The following is a 27384-nucleotide window of genomic DNA, read 5'->3' on the forward strand; positions in this document are numbered from 1 at the left end:
GATTAATGAATTAGCAATTAGACTGAAAGGCACAAAAAGCAGAAGTGATATTTTCCGGCATATTACAAATTATCGTAATAAATTATCCTATAGACCCCAGGACAGATTTCACACAGAAATGCAATTCTACTGTAATGAGGAAAAGAAAGCATGCAAACAATAATAACTGGAAGATAATATTGATATTTAAAACAGTAAACATATACATAAAAAATATGTTACAGGCACTTAACAGTTAAAGAACTATGGATACTTTATCGTGACACAGAATAACTGGAAGGAGTTGGAATACCATTTTTAAATATTAAATAACGTGAATTAGTAGCTTTGTTTAAAGGGAGGGTTGTGCTGGAAAACTGCCAACATAACTTAACAAATGTAACTAATAATGATTACTGGAAATTCAGAGAAGAATGTTCCAGTGTACAACAGTAATGCTTAATCTGCAAGGTAAATAAATGCATACCAAGAAATAAAAATGCACTCAGAACAGATGGCCTTCAAATGGCTAAACAGATAAATCAGGAAAGAGAGAAATTATAAACAAAACATAAGACAGCTGAAAATACAAGCAGATAAGGATGAGAAAACTCAAATACAAACAGTAGCATTTTAAACGCATACAGAGAATACAGAAAAAAAAGAGAACTGTGCCTTCTTTTTTTTTAAAAGAGGGTAGGTAAAAATAAAATAAAATGTCAAGATACTAGAATATAACATAAAAAAACTTCAGCAGAAATCAGTAGGCATTCAGCTTACCATCTATCTATATTCACTAGAGATGCTGGTTTAGCAACTGCTATGCTATAACTGCAGACTTTCCAAAACTCTATGTGGTTTATGGAATGTTACCCCTCAAAACACCATCTTCCCAAAGGATCAGAGTTCAAATTTATGTTATATATAGAAAAAGTTTAGCATGGTTAAAATTTTCATCATGTGACACCTCAGATTCAGTTGCAGATGCTAGCTCAGACCTCAGATTTGAAAAAGATGTAACCAAGTCTCACATAGTCAAAAATGTAGCCTAAATTTTGCATTTACAGAGGAGCTTAGACTTTGTAAGTACTATACATTACGTATTAAATGACAATTTAAGTTCCATTTTTGTAATGCAAAACTGTTCAACGTAACCCATGTAAACTCATCCAAGGAAAGGAGTAATTATTATAAAAAGTGTGAAAGCTTTATAGGGGAACAGGACATAATGTAAAGAAATCTATAACAAGCAAAGAAGACTTGGAAACTCCAAAATCAAGATAGATTTATGGATTCTGCGGGTGAAAACCATTCAAAGACGTAAAATTTTACAGTTTCTGCTAAGCTGAGTATTCATCTTCCTCCCAATGATATTCATTCAAACTAAAACCCAACGAGTGGTTTGTGAATGGTCAGAATTTAGTATATTTTATTATATCTTGTATACTGACCTGAGATTTCTTCAGTGTATTAAGGACATAACATTAAAATATTTCTCTGGAATATAATTTATTTAAATGATGTTTTACCTAAAATGTTACAGTTTTCAAAACAAATTTTCTTTAGCCTTACTTCTAAATCTTTAAACCCTTCCTCTGAAGGAGGGCTGAACACTTTCCACCTTCATTTCAAAAATGTAGATGAGAAGTGTTAAGAACCAACATCAGCGGATTGCAAAGAAAGACTCTCAGACAATGGAAAAGTATTGTGAATCAAGCCTAGCGATGAACTCAAGGTTCTCAGAACAGCAACTGACCAGAATCCAGTACAAAACCACTCCACCTGCACAGGTTTAGAACGATGAGAACATGCTACTAACCGCCTGCACAGGAGAAGCACACAGTAATCCTTCATGGGATAAGCACACACTTATTACACAAACAATGGTAACTGATTAGCCTACCCATTAACACAGGTGATTTGATTAGTCTACACAACTGTATTGTAACATATATTAACCCTGCCTTCCTCAATATCAGGGTCCCCAAGCATTAGGCTGGGGCACTGCATGCACATTGCTTAAAAAAAAATCCTTTGCAATGCTATACTTTGTCTCTCTCCTTGGTCAGCGGTGGACTCCCAAGGCACAAGAGTGTGTTTCAGTCCCACCAGAAACAGAGGTGCACTAGTGCGTTTGAGTCCCACCAGAACTCCTGGTGCGTTAGTGGGTTTGAGCCCCACTGGAATTCCCTTGACATAAGCTTATAAGCCTGTTACATTATCTACTACACTCACATGATCACCCACTGCTTCCTACTATTCATTAAAGATCTGTGTAACACTTATCTTTGCCACTTTGAACAGCAGTACTTACATTCTCTCTCCTCTTTCTTACATATTTTAACCTGAATAGCCTGAATATTCCTTGTCACAAGAAATGAAAAATAACTTTTTGTCTGTGAATATAATTAGTGTTGATGAGTAATATTATGCATCATGTAAACTGTCCCATCAACAGAAATCCTGTATTTTCACACACACACACAAAAAAAAAAAAATTAGGACTTATTAAGCCTATTCTTGAATGTGAAACTGAAGTACATGCAAGTTGTTGGGTGTTTACTTCATTTTTATGATTAATAGACTAAAAATGCACAAAACCCATGATGTTTTATCTAAGAAACAAGATGATTAATTTAAACCAAGATTTGTAAGACAATTTATCCTATGCTATTAGCCTAATAAAGAAACATTTCATCAAACTATACAACCAGATGAAAGACAAGAGTTCTAGCCAGACAGCTTAAATGGTCTATTTAAAGGTACAGAAAAATCAGGAACACAAATAAAACCCCCTTGTTATGAAGGCACTGTTAGCAAAATTACTATTTTCTTTCTTTATGGATAAAGGTTCTCAGACAGCTGTTTTTCACAGTATAGTTTCTCATGGTAATCCTTATTTTTTCCAGCTCCTAATATAAACATGATAGGTGACAGGGTTAATGAAAACAAATAATTGGAAAATAGCATCATTCTGTGAGAAAACAGCTATGTTTACTTGCATAAACAAGAATCAGCATTTGGAGAAGTCTTAGTATACTTTATTGAGAGAGGAATTTATCTACTCACATTTACTGACAGTAATTAAAAAAAATAAGATGAACACTCAATGAATACTGTAGCAAATGCAGTACAAATATAATTTTGTAAAGACAGATTGTAAACTCACAATTGCTTCAAGCAAGACCTAAGTGTGAGCTAACACCAACAGGCAGATGCCTGGGCTCTTATTCCAGCCCCTTTTCTGAACTGGACTAGAGCTTGTGACGTGCTTTAAGGTATCCCCATGCCTCTAGTTGCTGTTCCATCAATGAAAGGGTCTCCCATAGGTCTTAGATCTGCCAGCATTATGTGGGTGTCTTGAACAGTTTAAGGAAGCTCAGGTGGCACCAGACACTTATGTGTGGGCTACTGACTTAATCCATAGCAGTTTAAACTCCCATCACAGTCAGTGAAGGTCTAATCAATACAGATGATGGCGTCTAAAGAGCAATTCAGCTGACCAAGTTCTAGAAAAGTGTTTTGCATTCCTGGATATGTCTACTGCATAAGACAAACCTTGGATAGCCAACCTGTCCTCAAATGTGCTGCTCTAGATTAGGACGAATGTCCTCTGTCACATCTACTGTCTTATGCAGATGTGCTTGAGATCATAGAGCATCTAACCTGAATTACTCCACTGGACACAGCTTTAGAAGAGAAATTAAATTTATCTCTTGGTTCTGGTATGATTGTTTTCACTAGGACTCTACTGCCTAAAACAGAAGCCTACAAAGCTAGTGCTCCAACAGGCACCTTTTACCAAAACATTCATTTAGGCATTTTAATCCTACACAGCCTCTCTCACAGACTGTCTTCCCCTCTGAGGTACAACATTCTAATCCATAGAATTGTACTCAAGATTAAATTGATGTTATGAGGCCTGATGTAAGATATCAAGTAGGTTCTAAAAATGCATCTGAAAAAAAGAGTTCATATCAAAATCCTCCATCCTCTTTGGGAACATCTGCAATTATTAGTACCTTGTTTATGTAACAACACTGAAAGTAAAGGTAGGCATTGTCAAAAATTACCTTTCACATCTATTACACGTGAGCTGACCTTGTTTCATAAAACTACCACATTGTTTACCCTCTCAAATCCCATGCTTTTCACAGATAAACCTCATTTTTTTAATGAGCCAAAATTTACAAGATTGCCAGAATGTTAATTATTGCAGCAAATAATTTGACATGCACAGAAGACAGTCATCAAAATTGTATCTGTTTAATATGTTAATGGACACAAGTCAAAGATACCACTTCTCTGAATAAAGAAAATCTGCCCAGGATTACCAGGGCTTTAGAATAATATTATTTATAGGAAACAAAAAAATGTATATTTAATGCACTCAATACACCTTCATTTTAAAGGAAGATAGAATAGGAATTTTTTTTTCCTTAATATTGATGATCACTTGCAAATTTCAATATATAATTTATGTGTAAAAAAAGTAAGTTCTCTTTTTTAAACTCTTTCACATATTGTATTTAGATTTTCTATAGCTAGTATACTTAAAGAAAGAAAAGTCCTTCAAAAACAAGAAATATAAAAAACCTCAAAAACTTATACACTTATAATAAAGCAAGCTTTACCACCTCAAGAATACAGAAACATATTTTTTTAAAGCCAAACTTTAAGAACTAAACTTTAAAGTGTTACCAAATAAAATACTGCAATTACATGCACCCAGTTCCCCCTTCTAAGAATGCAAATAAAGTATATTTGTGAAAAAACAGAAAAACAAAGCAAATTAAGCAGTGCTCTAAGTTTCTGTGTGTTTGGGGTTTTTTTGTTTTGTTTTGGGTTTTTTTTCACAAGTAAATGTATGTTGTTCTTTCACAAAAGATGCACACTCATTTTGCAGATGCTGGTGGAAAGATATCTGAAGTTGATTGTTTTTCAGACAAGAAAAGTTTTAACAATAGACTCAACAAATATTTTGCAGTGCTTGACATGTTATAATGTATTTTAATATACTGTGAGTAGTACCTGTTCTAAGGAGCTTAAAAATAATACTGCAAGTGTGGAGAACTAAGACAGAGACAATAGCATCAAAATCAAATTAATATTTTTTTCCTCTAACAAAAATCTTTTGCTTGTTTACTCAAGTAGAGAAAAATGAAAAATATGTGTATCATTGCCTGGTACCTCACCATTGACATGCTATAGTAACAGAGGAAGAATTATTCCTGAGATAGCTGATAAAAAACTTGTGTCCTAGAATTCTTTTATTTTATTGTAGTCAGAAAGTTCCATGACAACAACAACAAGTCTTTACCCAAGTCCTCAAAAGGAAAATCACTAAGACCCCAAACTGGCTGGAAATCAACATATGATCCTAAACTCAACATCTGATCCTAAAGTTCTAATTTGAGCATCACTTCTTTTATTTAAAATGTTGAATAGCTTTTGTTTCCCTTCCTCTACAGAGTACCAAAACCAGAACAACAAATTTCAAAGAGAAAATCACTTACCATTAATTGATTGAAAAATACCTGCCAAAAGAATTTCTAACGAAAAAAATGTTTTTTATAACAAGTTACAGTCAATAAATTCTTTTAACAGGGAAACAAAAAAAAATCTATTTTAGAATTCATTTCAAAGTCAAATTCTCTGTTCAAATGGGAACAATTGTTACTAAAAGTTTCTGCAGAACACAAAAATAAAATTTCAAGGAGTTTTAATGATACTTTTATGATCTGAAAAGGAATAGTGGTATGGAAATAAAGCAGTTACAACAGCACTGATCCAGCACAATAAGAGAAAAGCACCCATATAAAATGTTAGGTCAAACCAATGAAGAACATGGGGCTTAAGAAATGGATTCATGAACTTCTTAGAAGACAGGAACAGGGTCTCTGCTGCAGGCAAATGTACAAAAGAAAGGTCTGGCCTGAGAGCTATTTTGCTGTAGGGGCAAGAAAAAAAAAAAATGTTGATTTTTCAAGATTTATAGAAGACATGGCAAGATGTGAACACAGTCTCTATGGAAAGAGAAATAAAGAGGAAGACATCTAAAATTACTCCTTTACAGTCTTGAACTGGTATGAGAATATTGATGTTAGGAATAGTGACAAGAATGAAGGAATAAAAAAGACAAGTAAAAATAGTGAGATAAGTTTTGGTGATGTTCAACTGAATTTGACAGTAAGATAGCCAAGATGAACATTAAGAGAGGTCTGAGATGTAGGTGCAGATGGAGAAAGATAGATCAGGGAAAAAAGGTACATTTTTGTAGAGATATGAGTTAGAATCGCTTCTGCATTATGATATGCTCCCATCTATTTTTATTTTCTGATATATCATTATGGATCATGTGATTAATCTATACTATGAATTAATGGAAAATGTGTTGAAGATGGAGAAATAACCATTTCTGGATTTAAACTGATAATTTTACAGCTGTTAATGTGATTGGAAAAAATATTTTAAATGACTGATATAGGAGAACGTTCTAAACTTAATGCCTAAATAGTTTGAAATCTTTCTTGCAGATCCTAAGTAAGATCTTACAATACTAGTTCATTATTTTTCTGTCAGCACCAGTCTAACTTCTGATCAGCAGCGCACTCAAATGTTGTCGTATATAAAGGCATTCTCTGGAAAATCTTTTTTTGAATCTCCACTTGTCTCATGTTTCAGGCCTTTTTTTTTCCTAATGCTTACTCAGTTGATATATCTGTTTCAGCTATAACATCTATAATATCTTTAAAGAAATACAAAATGAATGACAGTTCACAGTCATAAATATTGGCCACAAAGGAAGAGACATAAACCACCGTACGAAAGTCCTGAATTTTCCAAATTCAGATAAGTAAGGCAAAACACATTTCTAAAGTCACTACTGATATTCTGCTTCTGGTTTACTAATTAAGTTGTCCTGTGAAACATTCTTATTGTTTGAACCTGATGATGATGACTAGCATAGCAGCCCTTAGCAAAAATCTAGGGAGTCTTTCAAAAAACAACTAAGTCATTCCAAGAAATACAGAAAGGAGGAGGTGATATAGCATTCTATTTGCTAAAAAAAAATTATTGTTAAATTAAGCTGTTATAATCCAGTACTCCTCTATGGAGAAATATCTTGAAAATTGACTAATAATAATGTTCAATAAGTAGTAGCATACAAGTAAGTACATTAATTTAGGAGCATCACTTGAAAAAAAAATCGGTAGGAGTTAAGTGTTATACATAGCTTTGAAAATGTTGACATCAGACCAGTGTTTTCACTAATACAATGAGGCAGATATGGTGCTCTAAAGAGCATTCACAGATCACAGGTTTTATTGTCCAGCATATATGTTGGTGCAAGAAGACAGAATGCTTGATCTTTCTTTCACCTGAAGAGTCTCTAACTCCCTGCTACTGTCAAATTTTCTGAGATATTGATTAATGAAAGAGGCATGGCTAAACTGTCCTGCATTGTATTGAAAATCTCAACTGTCAGACCTTTCGCATGAAAGTTACAAGGAGGAAGACTATCCTTGAGAAGAGAGAAGCTCCTTAGCCTTTCCTTATGAGGCTCCATATGGTAGGACTTGCTGTAAGTATGAAGGAAAGAGAGTCCAAACAACATGATGAAACTGCATTTGAAAAGGGGAGGAAGAGAAAAGAAAAACATAGAAGAAACTTAAATTCCATTACTCATATAGATTTTTCTTTGTCTCAAAAAGGAAGCAACCAAAAATCTATATAGTTTTTTATTGGAAGCTTTTTTCACTTCTACACAGTAATACAAAGAGCTTGGCTCTAGTCCTTCAAGAACATAAGGACCTTAAATTAGGAAGAAAAAAAAAAAAAAAGTTATTGGAGGAAGATGTCTCCAGAAGCATTTTAAGCTGATTATATAAATATCTGAAACTATTCTGTTATTGAGAGATTAAAAGGCCACTACTATTTTTATAAATATAAGCATTTTATACATAAGCATTTATAAGATATTGATTTTCAAAAATTCAAAAGATATACTGAAGTAAAACACAAAGCTATGTCTCAAGATAATTCAAATTAAGTAGTGCTTCCCAATTGCCCAACTGCGTAAGTCTTAACTTCCTCCAAGCTGAAAATCCTACTCTTCTCAGATACAAAGAAAAGCTCCCATTTAATACTCATACAATAAAAGAACAGTCATGATCTAAAAATTGGACCCTTTCCATAATTATTTATGAATCATAAGAGATCTTCAAGCCTTAAAATCCATTTGTAATGCATAAGCTTTGTGCTATAGAAGAATCATTCAAATAAAGAGCCAGGAAAAAAAATGTTAGTTTAATGGTATGCAACAATAACAAATTACTTCCCAGTGGATTTTTCGCTTTCATTTATACCTCTGGGAAAGTATAAAATAGTAATTTTTGCCTGGTTTAGAACCCAATGATAAGAATGTTTTGAAGTCATTTTGGAGCTGTAAAGTAGAATGTCTAACAGAAAAAAAACAAAATTATATATTTTTATTCTATCAGTATCTGCTACCTCTAGGGGAACCCAATCTACACACTCACACTATATATCTCATACAATATAATACAACTTTTAGCACCACAGAACGACCTGAAATCTCCAGAATTTATAATTCAGTTCAAAACCAATTCAATAAATCTACCCTTGAATAAAGTTCTTGAACCAAAGGCAGCAAGTTAGTATAAAGAATACTTCTTTATGAAAAATGCATCTGTAAAGGATAGAGATACTTGGATTTTAGCTCCCCCTACCCCAAATATCTAACACCCTTGTCTTAAATTAACCAGAGAGGAGGGTAAAATATTGAATGAAAAATTGTGGCAAAGAAATCTGACTGCTTAACTGGAGAAATTAAATTTAAAATGTTTTCATAGGGAAATCTCATCTATATTTGCTGTCCTAGTGAATATTTCTCTTCCATTTGCAGCTATAGAGACCACTGTCTTTTCCAACAAGGATTCATTATCGTTCAGTTGTCAAACGGAAAGAATCACTGAACTCATTTTTCAGTTTCAGTATTTATCATTTATTCAAAAGGAAACTAGTCATTGTTTGGAGACCAATATCAGAATGATGGCATATGTGAACACTGAGTAAAACAATCAAAGAAAGACGAAATGCAAGTAAACTACGGGAAAGGAGACTGAAAACACAGTGTGATGTGAAGGCTTCAGTCTCTGTTCACACTGTAGAATTTCAAGCCTGAGACTGACATGATATGCTAAGCTCAGTTCAGAGAGCATTATCTTCATTTCACTTACACAGCAATTATGTAAAACGACTAAGCACAGATTTAAACAGTTTGTTTAAAAAAATTAGATTCTATTTGGTACTTTTTATCTTTATATAAATTGTGCATCTTCCTTTCTACACACATAATATACAGAAATTATCCATTTTATTTATTCTTGAATTACAAATGCTACAAACTACCCTTGTAAAGATATATACTATAGCATCTTTTCTTTCTGAACTTAAGCAACTGACAGTTAAAATATAATAAGCCGATAAAAATACAATAAATTCTAAAAATATTTTTCAAATAGATGTAAGTACTATGGCAACTTTTAGAACCCTGTCTTTATTCTGTAGTCCATTTATTTTAATTAGAAACTCAGGTTGAAGAATGTAGACAGAATCTTTTCATCTTTCCCAGAGAAATAGTAATCGAGTTAATTACATTACTTTATACAAAACAAAACCTTTTTGACTCTTTAAAAATATTCTCTAAGGGAAAAGAAAGACTGAAAAGCTAAGCTAATGGTCCAAGTGAAGTACTAACCATATGGAAACACCAAATGTGGTAACTGGCTATCTTGAATTATTCTATAAATTCTTGTGCCTCAGTCCTGAGGTCTGAAGTGTAGCTTGCTAATAAAATGTACAAATAACATGCATGCAGATAAAGGGCACAGATGCATAAATAAGTTGCATGTATTCAAATAGATTACAAAATAAGAATAAATAAAAATGAAGAAAATTTTAAAGGAAAATGTTAACAATTAAGAAATTGACAGAGACTAGTAAAAGTTATGATCCATGTTAAGAAGTTAGACTACATCTTCCATGATGCACTAAGTACAGTATCTAAACTTTCTTGACTCCTAAGTAAATATCATTTCAAGAGCCAAAACAAAATTTAATCTAAGTTTAGTTATACGTTATCTATGGGAAAAAAGAACACATGTTCCATTCTGTATTATCAAGAGGAAAGGATTGGAAAAGCTCCTGCTCCACATACTTTACTGCTGCAACTTCTTCAAAAGCATTTTATTTCAAGATTATCTTAGTGAAAAGCTTAGGAGACCATACTAGTGTTTATTCAAGAAAACTTTAGGGCTGAATAATAAAAGCATTCCAAAATGTGATTTTTCTTTGCTTCTGAAGAATTATATAAGAAATACTTCGATAGTATCCACCCCATCATGGAAAATTAGTTCCAGATGATGATACTACCTAACAACCATCAGATCTAATAGCTATGCATGCCTATGCATTTATACATGTGTGAAAATATGCATGTAAAGAGACAGACAGAGAGTCTAGCTAAATATCTGTTTGCTTTCTATGTATGTGTACTAGGTGTAATACATACACACATTTAAAGATAATATAAATATAATACTCCCACGCATTCTTCTTAAAAGTGTGAAGCTAGACATAATCAACATCTGTTGCAACAGCGTTACCAGATTATTATTTACTAGAAAAGCACAAAGATAACAACCCTTCTAGTAAATATGAATATTTTGATTAGCACATGTTCTGCCCATCTGCTGAAATCTTAAAGCAAATTGAAACAAGATCAGTGAATATTTTTCAAGTTTTTCATGCAGTTTCCGCCATCATTAGGAGGTTTCACTTGAATTAGCTATAAAATAGTCTCCCCTTCTTCCTATTTTAAATGACAGTGAAGTGCAGAATATGTTTTATCTCGTTCTTTGGTCAAATGTCTCTATATCAAGCAATTCGCCCAAATAAATGCAAAAAGGGACAATGACATAATTTTCAAATTGACTAAAATGTTTCTAAGAAACTGAATTCAACTGGCATGACCAACCAGGAAAGCATGCTTTGAAGGACATGAAGTAATGCCTGCCTTACTCATTTACAAGTAATTGTAATGGTATTCGTTTTGACACACATTGCATTAATTTGCTGCTTCAGTATATGTTGATATTTTTGTCTTACTGCTTGCACTTTATTGTTAATGTTTCAAGAAAGATGTTCCTCTTCTTTGTGTATATCAAATAATTTCTGTGCTTAAACTACATACACAGAAATTTCTCTAAGACAAAGTCAGATCCACTATCAGAAGAGGCCTGACTTCTACTGATTAATGAAGATGTTTTGTCACAAAAAACCATATATTTGTTCTCATAAATAAATTCTGAATACTATCTATTCCACACTTTGACTTAGGCATATGCCACAGAAGAGCTAAACCAGTTTGGCAGAAACAAACACTGCCTATAGGCAAAACAGATGCAGAGTAGTCTTCATTTAACAAACAAATTCTACATTATAGAAACCGTTGATGTGAATCTACTTGCATTAGTTCTTTAAACATCTGCATTTTCCAAAACAGTGCTATTCAAATGGCATTATCATAAAATTCTTACAATTTGTATAGATAGAATTGACATCTAAATGGATAGCAGAAAGCTTCCAAAAGTTAACTTACATGATCAATTAGTTCACGAACCATTCCATTCCACTGTCCACTGGCATCTTCCTGGGCTCCGTATTTTCCATCCTCCACCAGTCTAATCTCATAGGAAAATCCAAGGATAGTAGACAGCTCCCTGAGGAGGTCAATGCAATAACCTTCGAATCGATCATTTCCGTACAAGGGTTTGTCAGACTTCTTGAACATAACATATGGCTCTTCCTGTAAAAATTAAAAAGACAGAATGGATAATGAGTGCCCCTACAACTTTCTTTTCTTTTTAACCTAAAGTAGTACACTGCCATGATACCACTCCCTGTACAAAGAAGTAAAATGAAAAGTCTCAATGTTTTGTTAGGTAAAGTATAGAAAACCCACAGGGGGAGGAAAAAATCAGTGAAATCACCTACTGTTCTGTTGCCTCAAGTTATAGGCTACCATTTATAAGACTGCAGCAAAACCAGAAAGAGTTAACTCAAAAAGCAAATTCTATGATATACATTCCATGAAAACTGAATTTATTTTCTTTAAACATTTATCTTCTTATATTTAATTTAAACAATGTGAATTTTTTCATGAATTGATGTGCAAACAGAACAGCAAACAAATTAAAATGATTGGCAGAATATTCATAATTATGGGAAGCAACAATATTTAGCAAAATATAGGATTTTTACATCTTTTTCTTCATATAGGATAACTTTCCTCAAATACAAAGCTGAAGGGAAAAAAAACCAAAAACCAAAAGGTAGAGTTTTCCACTAAAATATGGCACCAATATTCAAGTTGTATTTGATAGGTTAAATACACAACTCAGTCTTTGCTCATGTTTTAGATGGGCTTTTTTCATTTTTTACAATAATAAAAAAATAAGCACCAAGTAAGGTAAGACAAATGGTAGTAGATGCAATTACTGCACCAAATATAAGTCTCAATGAATAATGAGATAAACTTTTCACGGTAACTTAACAAAATTCATACAGCCCTAAATCTCCACATCAGCACTCAGTGGGGTTAAAGGCACTTCATTCTACAGGCATCTGACAGCTTTAATAAGGATTTGTCAGCATTCCTGATGTAAACATCTATCTTAAAGTGTCCCATGATTTAAGCATTATATCTGCATAAAAATGGAACTTCAACATATATGATTTTGCCCAAAATGCAAAGGAGAAAGCAGGGAGATCTCTTGCTCTTAAAAGAAGTGTATTCAGAATATATCTGTTCCCCTGTTGCCTCTTACACTTTTTTCCCTAAATAAAACCAACTAGTGAATCAAGACTCTGCTGAGATTCTATTTTTATATACTTCTATTGAAATTAATAAGTTTAAGGCCATATTTTAAAAAAATTACACAACTGATCTTCATACAATTAACAAGGAATGTAACATGAAATAAATTGTCCAGAGAAACTACTAGGATGGTTTGATAGAAACTTTTCAAAAAATTGAAAGGCAAACGACTTGAGGAGAGCTCTTCTAAATGTAGTACTGACAAGAACAAAGACCTGACTGAAAACATGAAAGTTGAAAGTAATTTAAATTACAAGGATCATTGAATAATTCTTGAGAAGCAGAGACAGTGACAGAACAAAAACTGTATGAAAAGAGTTTTAAATAAACTCAGACAATTGATATGAAATAGCTCACAGAAAACAACTGTAAGGAAAACAGTTCTCCAGGTGAAATGAGAATTCCTTAAAGAAAGTATACTACTGGCCAAGCAGAAGCTATGCTGAGACAAAACACAGAAAGTGTAAAAAAAAAAGCAACAAGACTCAAACATGAATTCTTCAATGAACTGAAACTCAGAAAAGGAAGTACGGAGGAAGTGAAATGTAACTCAGAATGTGAAGGACGAACAGAAAAGCAAACAAACAAACATAAAATTTATGCCAGGACAAATGCATAAATGCCAAGCAAAAAAATACAGTACAATTAGCAATCTATATTAAGGATAAAAAGTGACATTCTAGAAGCAAGGATAAAAGGAAATTCTAGGAACTAGTTCATCTGTTGCCCAGCAGGAAGAGAAAACCATGAAATGACATTACAAAGACAATCAAACAGTTTGATGATTTTCCTGTGCCTGACTTCTCTGAAAAGGCTATCAGATAATGTACAAAATTAATACAACACATGTAAAAGTGTTTAGACTAAAGTTGGGAAAGATAACTTCAGGGAGTCCTTGGACTTAAAGTATTTTCAGGAAGTTTGGACCTGATGAATTCACAGGAGAACTGGTTTTAGCAATTTCAGATCCATTAGGAATTACCTTTAAGAATTCGTGAAGGTTTCAAGGAGACTGTAAAAGGCTTATCTTTAAACTCTTCCCAGTCCAAAAAACTTCACAAATTGGAGAAAGGTGAGCTATGAAATGGTAGACTGATTAATGCCATTTTTAGAAAAAAAATATTTTTATCCTAAGCAAATTATAAAACTATTTATTTAATTTGTGGAAACTTAAAGCTAAGAGACTATGGAGAGGGGAAGAAGCTGAGAGAAGTCATCACGTCATGTTATGTGCAAAGTCATCCTGTTCTTCCTAAAACTATGAAGAAAATTTGACTGTCCAGAAATGTGCACTTCATTGAAAGAGATTCATTATCAGTCTGGAAAGTTATAACAAGTGGTATTCCTTTACAGGGTACAGTTAAATATTTCCACTTATTCTTGAACAGAAAAGATGCTAATTGGATGTGTACTCACTCTACAATGGGGCAGAATCAGAATTCAAAATTGTAAGTTTCAGAAAATAGAAGAGTATTTAAAAAAAAAAGTCATTCAAAAGGCTTTAATGAATATGTCCACATTTCAGATGAATAACAAATCGCAGAAATTCAGGGAGGCCAAGAAAACAGCTACCTGTGGCAACCGTTTATGATGTGAAAAGAACATTCACCATCCAGGAAGTGAAATCAGGACAACTGAAAATTGTCCATTTCAGATGTGAGGTTCTGTGTTTTTGGAATTTTCCAAAATGTCTGGAACTTCTCTATCAAAAGTAGTTAATTCAAATATATTATCCCATATTAAATTGGGATTAAATACTCAATAAAATTGTTTAGCTACACTTGAAATCCTAAAATTTATTTCTGAATATGCAAAAAACCCCATTTCAGGTGTAAAAAAGAAAGACATATGCTGAGCAACAGTATCCTTATGTATTTGTGCTCAGAAATATGCAGTACATTCTTCCAACTTTCAGGGTATACCTATATCATCAAAATATAAATTTAATCTGAAATCAAACACTGGTTTTGTTTCAACTGGTTATATTTCATATGGATAGCTTTTTCTCTGAAGGGAAAGTCTTCACACCACTAGTTACTTTTAAAATAGGATGGTTTGGAAGAAGAACAAAAGCAAACAACTAGAAACTTTAGTTTTTCACTGGAGATAAACTGCCAATATCTCTAGCACTCAGGACAACAGTGTAACAAGATAACCCTCTCCAGGTTTTTTTAAAGATTTGAGATATACTGCAAATAAATTGTCTTCAGTGCTAAGCACTCACATTGCACCTGAAGGAGATAGTCACATGAACCATTAGTAGTCTGAAATGGTCAGTTTGGCTAATTAACTCCATGAACTTGAGCTTGGGTTGTCTGGAGAATGCAATCACCCCTTCATGCATGGGTGGCTGTAAATATTCTGTCAATGTAATACAGGTGAGCAATTTGGAAAAATTTAGCACTACAGAGTTGAAAATCATTTTATTGCATATGCCATCAGGAGTATTCTCACTGGTTCTCTCAATAACATTACAGCACCATTATTGTTATGTCAGTTAGATTTCAACATGTGAGTATTAAAAACAGGTCTTCCAAGTATGAGCTGTCTTTATGATTTTCAGCAAATTTCTGCCAATTTAGCTGGCTTCTTCAAGCTCATCACATGCACATGGGATTTATTCAATGACCATAGAACAAGAATGTATACCATGTGTCACTAGAATACATTGAGTGTGTTTGGAAAACATCAGTGTATGTTATCATAACCATATTTTTAAAGGCTGTTGAAGAAAAAACAGGAAACTAACGAACTACTCACTGTATAGGCGGTCACTCAACTTGACCATGTATACCAGACTACTGCAGCTGCCCATGGCTGCTAACATGAGAGGAGCCATCTTTAAACTGTTTATTAGACCACTAGAAAAATGAGTGTTTGAGTGCCAGAGCAGAATTTATAGGTTATGCAGAATTTATATTCTGTAGTTCTGATATAAGTACCATCTTAATAACATTAAAGGGAAATACACCTTTAAAGCTGTGTATGGTCTTGTACCGTGTTGTAGAAGCTTGACTGCAGTCTGGAATGCAGTAAATCGCAATGTCTGCTTGTCAAGTGCAAAAAGTATAATGACTAGTTATAATTGTCAATCATTGTGCATTTTTACTTTTTTTCCTGCCCATGGAGACCTTCTGTAGAGTGCGAGTTGGATCTTGGAGAGGAAAGCTGCCTTTTAAAAACCACCAGGTCAAAGGAAATAAAAAATGGTATCAACACATTCACCAACAACTGTTCAGCCTAAAAGATAAGAAAATCCAAAATACTTGCAAAGAGATTTCTGAAGAACAGAGAAAATTAAAAAAATATTCTTGGAGCCATTTTTCTCTTTAAAAAATTTCTACATGAAGCAAGTATATAGCAGGATGGAATCTTCCCTTTCCAGAAATGTTATTCTATAACTTAGTAGTCTTCAAGTTCAGATGAATCTAATATCGCAATACTCTGCAGAACTCTCAAAGATTTAAGAGGAACATGAGGGGATAGGGTTTTATTCCTGGAGATCATTCTAGTCCAGTGAAAGAAGATAAATGAAAGACAGTCAATTCTAGTGACTCAAAAAGTGGTAAAATACAAAGTGATCTTGTTTCATTGAATGCAGGTTTATGCCTAGTTAAAAAGACATCTAATTTATGTGGCCTTGCATTGGGTTTATGTGCAAGGTTTTGGTAGCAGGGGTGGTTTCAGGGGTGGCTTCTGTGAGAAGCTCCCCTATGTCTGATAGAGCCAATGCCAGCCGGCTCCAAGACAGACCTGCCGCTAGCCAAGGCTGAACCAATCAGCAACTGTGGCAGCCCTTCTGCAGTAACATACATAAGAAGGGGAAAAACTGTGCAGCAGCAACCAGAGAAGAGAGGAGTGAGAATACGTGAGAGAAACAACTTTGCAGACACCAAGGTCAGTGAAGAAGGAGGGGGAGGAGGTGCTCCAGGCGCCGGAGCAGACATTTCCCTGCAGCTCGTGAAGAAGACCATGGTGAGGCAGGCTGTCCCCCTGTAGCCCACGGAGGTTAATGGTGGAACAGATATCTACCTGCAGCCCATGGAGGACCTCACACCAGAGGAGATGGATGCCTGAAGGAGGCTGTGACCCCATGGGAAGCCCGCACTGGAGCAGTCTCCTGGCAGGACCTGTGGACCCATGGAAAGAGGAGCCCACACTGGAGCAGGTTTGCTGGCAGGACTTGTGACCCCACAGGGGACCCACACCAGAGCAGTCTGTTCCTGAAGGACTGCACCCCATGGAAGGGACTCATGCTGGAGCAGTTCGTGAAGAACTGCAGCCCGTGGGAAGGACTCACGTTGCAGAACTTCAGGGAGAACTGTCTCCTGTGGGAGGGACCCCATGCTGGAGCTGGGGAAGAGTGTGAGGAGTCCTCCCCTTGAGGAGGAAGGAGCAGCAGAGATGTGTGATGAAGTGACTGCAACCCCCATTACCTGTCCCCTTGTGCCACTGTGGGGGGAGGAGGTAGAGAAAATCAGGAGCGAAGTTGAGCCCAGGAAGAAGGGAGGGGGGGGGGGGGAAGGTGTTTGTAAGATTTGGGTTTTATTTTCTCATTATACTACTCTGATTTGATTGATAATAAACTAAGTTCCCCAAGTCAAGTCTGTTTTGCCTGTGACGGTAATTGGTGAGTGATGTCCCTGTCCTTATCTCAACCCACGAGCCTTTCGTTATATTTTCTGTCTCCTGTCCAGCTGAGGAGGGGGAATGATAGAGTAGCTTTGGTGGGCACCCGGCATCCAGCAGGGTCAACCCACCACAGGCCTTTATCTCAGCACAAGGAAAATCAATTATCTGCAAAAGCAACTAACGAGTACCTAGTTGACTAGAAACAAATAAGTACTTGTTCAGTACAAAACATTGTGAGAATAAAATGAATCAGGTCTAGAAAGGGTGCAAGGTAGAAAAAATGTTTTATTAAAAACTTAATAATGATAATTTCCAGGATAAAAAAAAATTATTATAATTAGAATCATGATGATAAACCTAGCAGGAAAATACACATTCTCAGAAGAGTTAAATTTCTTGTTTCAACAATTAAGAAAAAAACAGGTTGGCTAAAATACTTGTATTTCTTGTTCGTATGTCATATATTAATTAAATGACTCTTGGTCAATGTTGTAAAGGATAAATTAGAGGATGAGACACCATTTATAAATACATGTCACTAAGTGGTACTACACAAGTCTATGTAACAGAAAGCAAATCAGACTTTTATAATCCTAACAGACACCAATCTGATTGAAATATATAGCAGACTGACACAGTCAATACTAAAATTATCTAAAATAAATAAAAAAATATTAAAATATAAATACCTAGCTCAAAGGTACTAAAAGCACTTTTCATATCAGATTCAACTGACAAATAAATAATTACAGAATTAAAAGTTAATGCTAATTTAAATAAAATTGTCATAACTTCATTACTTATTTCACATACAAACTGACAGAAGTCCAAACCTGCCTTGAAGTGAACATTTGCAAAATAATGGAGCATTTGATAACAAATGTAGAAAGGGATCAAAGAAAGATCTCACAATACGTAGAAATTAATCCTGTATCTTTCTTATCTTTTTAAGTAACGTTTGCCTGCAAAACCTAAGGTTCTTGAATTGGTGCCTCATAAAATTTTGCAGTGAAATTTACACACATTTAAATTCATTAAAACCTGGCTGGCCAAAATTTAATCCTAATCAAGTAATCCCTTCTGAAGAGCAAAGTGTTAAAACCTTTCTAGGTATCCACTCAATATATATTTGTGATTCTTTTCAGTGCACCTCATGTCTTTTTTTTTTCTAAACACTGACCCATTTTCTTACATTGACCTATAAGAAAAAAAAACCAAACAAACTGTTTTTTTCTGATAACACAAATATTGGGTGAACAGTAAGTAGCAAGGAGGAGATATTGTGCAGACAAAGATTTTGGTAAGATGCACTCAAGAAAATAGTGTATATTTTAACATTTTAAAGGAAAGCTTTGAGAAACAATAATGAAAATCATAGCTTTAAGACAGAAATTTACCCTGAGAACCCCTGTTGGAAGCAATTATTTACTTAATTTCATCAACAGGTAAGCTTGCTACAAAACTTTAAGATCCAAGTAGTCATTTAATGTCTCATAAGACTACAATATCTTCAGTGAAGATTGATACAGAAGAGCACCCCCCAAACCAGATAAGTACTAAATGTGGGAATGCAGATAAACTAGTAAATGCAAGTAAACATTTTTCTGAGAAAATTTACTGCATAGTACACTAACTAAAGCTACTGCAAATGAAGATGTGGTCACAAGGAAGAGTAAAACAGCAGGTAGATTAAAAATTATATCTGTAAATAGAAGATAAATCCTTGAAAAGTATTTATCGAGTAGTATAAAAAAATTACAAAAGTTCATTCAAGAATGATATGACCCCCAAGTGACAGATGACTGCTGTTTTCATACCAACTTTCTGTTTACATGTACTGTTGATGAATAAAGACATTTTGACTTATTGATAAGGTGATGTCCTCCTGGCTGCATGGTGAACTTTAATTACAGTGAATCTTTTCAGTGACAGTGAAGTTGAAATAATCAGAAGATGACAGTCATTTGTCATACACTGTCATCAGAAGGGGGTAGCACCCTTCTGGATGCAAAAAAGACATCAAGGAGTAGAGAGATTATATAAAGTCTTTATTCGATATAAATAGTTTTCTGAAGTCCAAAAATAAAAATTTGACAGATTTCAAAAAGAAACGAGAAGAAGGAGTCAAGTTTCAATTGTATTGTATTAAAGGCCAGATTAAATGATCAAAATGTTTTCTTCTGACTTTATGTGCTAAACCTCCATGAATGTAAACAATTGGTTTTCTCATAATAACTCTCTAAGTTGCATCATTTCTATGATACACAGCAAGTATACTATCTCCAAAGACTTTTTTCATTAGGATGTCAATATAAGTTTTTCCATTACACATTTTCCTATGTTCTGCTTGCAAAATTTATCTTTATTTATTTTTTAATGCATAAGTTGCATCACAAACTTAAAGCTTCCCTACACAATAAAAGATTATTGTCTTATGTTTCTACATGTTGAATTAATATTGTGGCTTTTCAGACTTGTTTTAGTGTTTAAAATGTAGAATTAACACTTCGATGAAAACCCATTTATTCTATACAAATGTGGGCATGGAAAAAATCTACTGATAGAATTCTTCATATTTGGTTGTCTTGATTTACATGTTTTCTTTTCAGACTTTGACAAGAAATACTTAATTGAATTATTCTTGTCAGCTGTACCATATTTCAACTACAAAGATATTACTAGAAATTACAACAATAAATTCTACATTTCAAATTATACTGAATTTAATTTTTATGGATAGTTATCAAACATATGGATTGTTCATTAATACTTTCAATGTGGACATATGCATTTTTTAAAGAATCTAGAACTTTTGTACTACTATCAGTATTGAAAAAAAGCAAAACAAAACAACAAAAAAAAGTGGAAGTCCTGATGATGAAAAGAGGAAAACGATCTTCAAAATTTGCCACTGTTAGAACAGGCAATTTTAATCATTAGCTTCTGTTCACCAAGGATACTGGAGTTAAAAGGCTGCCATATATAATTAACATTTATGTCAGATGTAAGGAATACACAACAGGCTTTCACAGTTGGCAGTCAAAATTCAAGCAGCAGAGATGAAACCATGCACTAGTTACAATCAACCAAAACAATATAATATATTAGACATCTCACTAGTCATTTGAGCCAGGATATTCTAATACAAGAAACTAAGGTCAGACACAATAAAACATGAAGGTCGCCTTCCTCTACTATCTATAATAGAAATTAATTATGAATATCCTTATTTGACATCTTTTAAGATGTTTTAAGATATTTTTAAGATATTTTTTTTAAGATATTTCCTGAAAGATTCCCTAGTATGACCTTTTGGGTCATAAAATGTGTAGTCATATCTATGCTTTGATACATCACAGCCTAACGAACTAAAGCCATAGTTGTTCTTTTTGCAGTTTCATTCCTCATTTTGTCAGGCTCCTAAAAAAAAATAGTTTTATCTATTCCCCCACAATTTACTCTTAACTTTGGCTAGACTTTAAATTAATTCAGCTGCATCCCAAGAACGTGTACTAAGCTTCCATTCCAGTAAAGCAAAACAATATGATGCCTATTTCAAGCAAAACCGCTTGACTCAATAAACCACAGAAGGTGAAATCATTAAACTGTTGTAACACACTGCAGACTGTATTAACCTATTTTTCAGCTGAACTGTATCATACTCTCCTCACGATACATGAAGAATATAAAAGACATTATTAGGTCTTACTGTAAAGGAAAGCAAAACATTGTTTTCTTATGATGTATCTTAAATTTTCAAAAGATTGTGGGGAAAAACAAAGAAAAAAAAATGCAAACCCAAGACAACCAACAAATACAGCAAGCATTTTCCTAGATTGATGGTCCTTGGTGTTCATAAGTGAAAATCCTGAAGTGGAGTTATAAACTGATTCTTGCCACTATGTAAAAGTATATTTTTATTACTAACATTTCAGTAGAAAGAAATTGAAACACTAGAGAATTATTTGAGAGAAGTTGTTTGGGATGATGTTGTAAACTTGGAACCCAAAAAAAGTACTTCTCAGTCATTATCCAGAGATATAAATACATGGCCATCCTACCTTTTGCTTGCACCCAGACAGGAGAAAAATAGCTTTATTGGCCTTTTTCTACTAAGTCAAACTTTAACTTGTGCTGATCCCACTGCACTCATTCATATACGACGACTCCCTTCAAACCTCATCATTTTTTTCTGATAAGTGTCACTTACTTCTATGTTTGAAATACAAACAAGCACTGTAGCCAAGCATATCTCTGGATACCCTGCAAATCTGAAGGCCCCAAAGGTTATTAGAAGCACACAGATATTATGCTGGATCTCAGGACAAGGGTGATTTTCAACTTAAACTCTTTTGCATTTTGAGCACCATAAACTACAAAGCAAGCTAATTTACCTTTCTCAGTGGAAAAATTCCTGCAATACATTAAAGCAGTTTGTTTTACATTTCTCTTACATCTTCAAGAAATCAGTCAGTTTACAGTCTGCACTGGTGGCTGAAGACAGATGAATGAACTTGAAGCAGGAGTGGAATGAAGTTCAGGAAGGAGAGGGTGCAGACTCTGGATGTTGAAGTGGGTATGAGAAGTCTGGAAGAGGCATTCAGGCACACACTGATCATGACAGGAAAGTATATAAAAAGGGGATAATAAAAGTACTAAAACTGGAAAGTAAGGAATTGTATATTCCTTTAGTTTCTGAAAAAATAACTCCCACATTTGAGCAAACTAAAAATAGAAAAACATCGTTTACAGCTTTCTGCTAGACAAAACCAGATTCAACTATTTCGTGACAGTACAAAAAATTCAAATAGATTTATGAGAGAGAAATAATTATTTAGGGCTATAACATCAGCAGGAACCAAATATTATTGAATTATTAATATCTCAAAATTTAGGTATTGCTTGAATCATTCCAGAATGATACAACAGTAATTATGAGAAAATGCCTGCCTCAGGTACCTTTCCTCAAAACAGACTATAAAAAAAGAAAATGAAAAAGTTTATGAATCTGCAATTCCGTGTACAAGAGATGAGTGACCCATCTTTATAAAGATAAAAAGTAGTTATTCTTTTTTTATATATTAATTTAAAATCTGGCCATTAAAAACTCATGCTTTAAATATCCTTTGGGTCCAAAAGAAAGGGAGAGAAAATATACAAAATGAAAAATGACACACCTAAAAATAATATAAAAGATGCTAAAACCTTGGGCTTTGCTTGATTCTATAACTTTATTTTGAAAAAAAGATGGCATTTATATGGCATCAGATTTCTACCCATTTGAAAAAGCAGCATTTATATAAAAAAATACAGTGTGTGGATATTATATTTTGAACTAAATAAAATTATTCGGAAAATCCATTATAATTATTCCTTCTTCTAAAATATTCAAATTTTTTTTTTTTCAGGGAAGTACGGTAAAAAAAGTAATTTCACATTTCAAAAGTGAAGTAACAAAAAACTGGTAAATTTGAGATTATCACACACCTTTCATAACTTTCACAAATTTCTTGAAAAAATTAAACTTGACAGCTGCGAGCTTTTCAGAGCTTTGATGTAAGCAGATACAGAAAAGCACATAAAAGCTATAAGGGAAAGGAAAGGAGCATCCATTTCAGCAGAACAGGACAAATGAACTTGTATGGCAAAATGTACAGGCTGGTATGCAATTTAGCATAAATAAACAAACAAAATGCACATACATCTATAAATATGAAAATTGAATTCCAAAGTTAAAAAGCTTCCAAAGTAAAAGTAGAATATGCACAAGAATAAAGATATTTAGATACTTATATCTAAAATCTACAGGGAAAAAAAAACAGAGTTCTGATAGCTGACATAACAAAGTCAATTTAGGCAAATCAAGTTATAAGAAAACCTTATTAAATGAACTTGGTTTTTTTAGAAGTAGAATATTCAGAATGTAGAATTTTAATTGTAGAAGAAATTCTGAAGTTCCAAGGCAGATAGTATTAAAATAAAATAAAGCAATAGTGTCAAAAAGATTAAGATATCCAAAGCTATGCTTATAAAAGATACAAACAGCCTATTATTATTATTATTATTATTATTATTACTATTATTATTATTATTATTAAAATGTTTCCCCCCACTAAAAAGCTGACCATTGCTCCATTGGACATGTTCAGCTAGTACTTTGGACTGCTGTGGAAGCAGAACTTGGAAACCAGACACGCTTCTGCACCAAAACTACATGCCAGTAGACTTCTGAGAAGTGATGAAGTCCTGGGAATCCTGACCCCTTTTCATAATAGAGCTACTGTACTGCTCATAAATCAAGGAATAATCTTTCAGACTGTTACCTATAGCATGTATTATGCAGAATTCAAAACAAAAAAGATCACGTAGTTCTGTCCTTACTTGCAGTAGATTAATCTATGAATTGTAATTTATTTATCATTTTGCCTATCAATATATTTTCATCTTCAGTAGTCTCAGCCACCACTGAAAAAGCAGGGTATGCTCACAGTTGTAAAGATCTTAATGATTAAAATATAAAGGAGGAAAAAAATATCATTCAGAATTTCAGAAGACAGAATTAAAAATAAAAGAAAGATTGGTATCTTTAAAAGTGAGCATTAAAGCAAACTACAGAGAAAACTGATCAAGACTCCATAGCTGATAGTATACCATAAACTATTGTAGAGAATTGTTAAAGTGAAAAAACAGCATAGAAAAATTACGTGAACAGCTTAAATGAGAGAATTGCCTTTTTTTAAAGCAGTATTCTCCAGAGTGCAAAAAGGAGAGAAAAGGAAGGTGATGAAGAAAAAAACCAGGTTTCTAGGAGCCGTAGTATTTTATATTATTCCCTTGCATTGCTGCAAAATGAATATTCAGTAATATGCTTTCTGTCCAACAGAAATGTATTTATTAAGCACAAAAAGATAGAGCTACAAAATTAAGCTAGTACCTGTGCTTTCTGCACCAGAAAAAATTTTGGTTCATTTCACTATTCTGAGTATTACTCTTACAATGTCTTCATAGCTGAAAAGAGTTATTGCAATTACCAAAACTTTCACTGAACAATAACTGAAGTATAAAAGGCAGTTACAAGCGAGCATCTCGTAACATCAATTTAAAGTCTTCATATTTCTTTTATTTAGATATGTGCAAAGAGGACAGATGCTTATAAAACACCACTAACAAAAAGTTATCCCTTTAGAGAAAGGGTATCCTTGATTACAGAAAGCAGCTGCTATCATAAATCTCAGGAATCTATTTTTGTGAGCTTTAACCAGTCTAACGTCAGTGATCATTGATAACGCTGCTCTTCACATCTGTGCAGCTCACCTTTTCTTGAGACTGTTATTTCAAACAAAATCATGCAAGTGTAAGTATCGCTATGCAAAATCAATATTATACATACAGTATATGAACTCAAACCTCATCAACAGATAGATGTTAAAACATAAATAAACTTGAAACACCCTAAGTTATTGAGTGTTTCTTATGCAATCTTGCAGGGATTGATCCTTGTCCCAGTATTGTTATCACTGATCTGGAATCAAGTATACAATGATTGTTAATGAAGTGTGCAGATGATACAAAGGCTGGTTGAGTACTGAGTAATGAAGGGAACAGGTCACTAATAGAGATAGGACTATAATCTGGAAAGAAGTAATTCTAGAAACCAGTTAGGAAAAATGTGAAACATAGTTACTTGTCAGTGGAATGCATCAGGAAAAATCTAGGCAGGATCTCTGGATACAACGTAACAGGAGTATAGGGGAGTCAACTGGAATTACTAAGAAATATTACTTGATAACGCAGTAGTTCTTATATATACAAAATCTGAAAACTTGTGAAGAGCAGTGGGAAGAAAAAAGACAGACTAATACTCTAGAAAACATGCTTTTACTTTAAGATACTATAAGAGGTTCATTTACATTTTATAAAAAAGAAACCCAAGAGATTGTATATTTATAAACTGTAATTAACTGTACAAGAGAAAGTTGTGGTAAAGCTGTGTTGGTCTTAGCATAACAAGAACTTACATCTGAAAGTGAGTCAGACATGTTCCAATTATATATCAGGAATGTATTTTTCAATTAGTGGAATAAATGAAACAAAGGATTTCAGAAGATTTTCTATAATTTGTAAATCTTGAAATAAAAACAGACCTTATAAGTAACCAAGAAGTTACCCACTGGATGAAATTACATGGCTTATGTTACGTAAAAGGTTAGAAGCACACTGGCATTTGTATCTATATACCTATGAAAATTCACTCTAGCTTGAAATGTCAAAATATATGTTGGTAAGTAAAAGCTTCTTATTAAAGAATAGAACTGTTGGGAACTGAATCTTTTTTTGATATTTGCAAATTCACAATAATGGTCGCAGCAGACAAACAGCAGACACACTTCTGGAAAGTTTTTCATTTGTGTTGAAATTAAAATTACTACTTCAAAATTATGTTGTGGAAATTAGTGAACATTTATTTTTACATAACTAAATATATGTAATTATAAGTAAAAAAAAAAACCCTCATTCATCACTGTGAATTTGTCAAAAATGGCAATGAAAAAGAAGTTACCTCTGATCTAGTTCAAATGATAGCTCAATTAATTTTCTGTATGATTAAAAATTTCAACTTAATAATCAAGTAATAATGATGATGAAAATAAATGTTAAATACTTCGTACTTTCCTTAGAGGTAATATCATGGTGTTAGATTAGCAAATTAAAGCAGTAAATTTTGCTGGCTAAAATCATCAGGCTCATAGCCGAAACACTTTTTTAAACGAACACCCTTTGTCCTCTCATATGGTGCTGAACTAAACAGCTTTGTGAAGGAACCAAACATTTTAATCTATAATAAGGAAAGTGAAATTACTAATCAACTGACATAACTCTAAAATTGGGATAATTTACTTACAATTTAGATGAGAGTAAATAACCATGACTAGCTTAACAACTGGAATTAATTCATGACACAGTACTTTCTAAGTAACTGCAACATATACTGCAGATTGTTCATTACTGTTGTAATTAGTATAACATACCCTATTAGCTTTCCTGTACACCTGTATTTCTGGAAATGCAAATATAATTGCTTACCAAGATGGTGGTAACAATTAAAGAGCGATTGGACAGAGAATCTGTGATGTTTGCTGGTTTTCCTTTCTGATTTTCTGTCATGTTAAGGCCACTCAATGGATCCCAAGTTCCAACCTACAAAACAGTAAGTTACTGTGTAAATTGTCCATTAGTTACTTTTCAGCATCTAGAAAAGAACGCTATAAGGAAAAACAGATTACTACAGGAAAAAAAAAAAAAAAGATGGTTAATCTTTAATAATAAACCTTGTTCCATTATTCTCTGTCATTACATTTAAAGTATGCTTGTTTAAAATATGACTCACAGTACCTCAAAGTGTGACATTAAGTGGAAAAATGATGCACAGAATGTCTAAAGCTACTCTGAATACTTAATTTTCCATTTAACTTTCATTCTTCAAGATAAACCACATCTGAAGGTAACTTAATAGTTAGGTGGAATTTCATCTGCAGAGCAGAAAGCATTGTCTCTACAGAAGGATTTACCATTTTCTGTGATGAGAGCGAACATCAGAGCAAAAAGATGTTTTTGGGGAAAATGTAATGGAGAAGACTGAAAGTAGGTTAAATGTAATAACTTAATTGATTTACAGATAAATGTTCAGTATGTAGCTCTTTTGACATTTTATACCTTGAATTCTTATTCCTGTGAAGTCAACAGGATTTTTATCTAAGCAAGGAGGTCCAGGGTTACGCTTTAAGGTTCAGGCCAAGGACAGTCTCACA

General features: G+C 33.5%; 1 protein-coding gene across 1 annotated transcript in view; it reads right to left on the reverse strand.

Annotated features, from left to right (window-relative positions):
• Positions 1-27384, reverse strand: part of GRIK2 (glutamate ionotropic receptor kainate type subunit 2) — a 430922-nt gene that overhangs the window by 167602 nt on the left and 235936 nt on the right. The window contains exons 9-10 of the mRNA XM_059835498.1: positions 26660-26773; positions 11666-11872 (exon numbers count right to left, since the gene is read on the reverse strand). Of these exons, the coding sequence (XP_059691481.1) occupies positions 11666-11872; positions 26660-26773 (321 nt within the window). The remainder of the gene's footprint in view (positions 1-11665; positions 11873-26659; positions 26774-27384) is intronic.

This window comes from Gavia stellata, chromosome 2, assembly GCF_030936135.1.
Source record: "Gavia stellata isolate bGavSte3 chromosome 2, bGavSte3.hap2, whole genome shotgun sequence".
Taxonomy (NCBI): domain Eukaryota; kingdom Metazoa; phylum Chordata; class Aves; order Gaviiformes; family Gaviidae; genus Gavia; species Gavia stellata.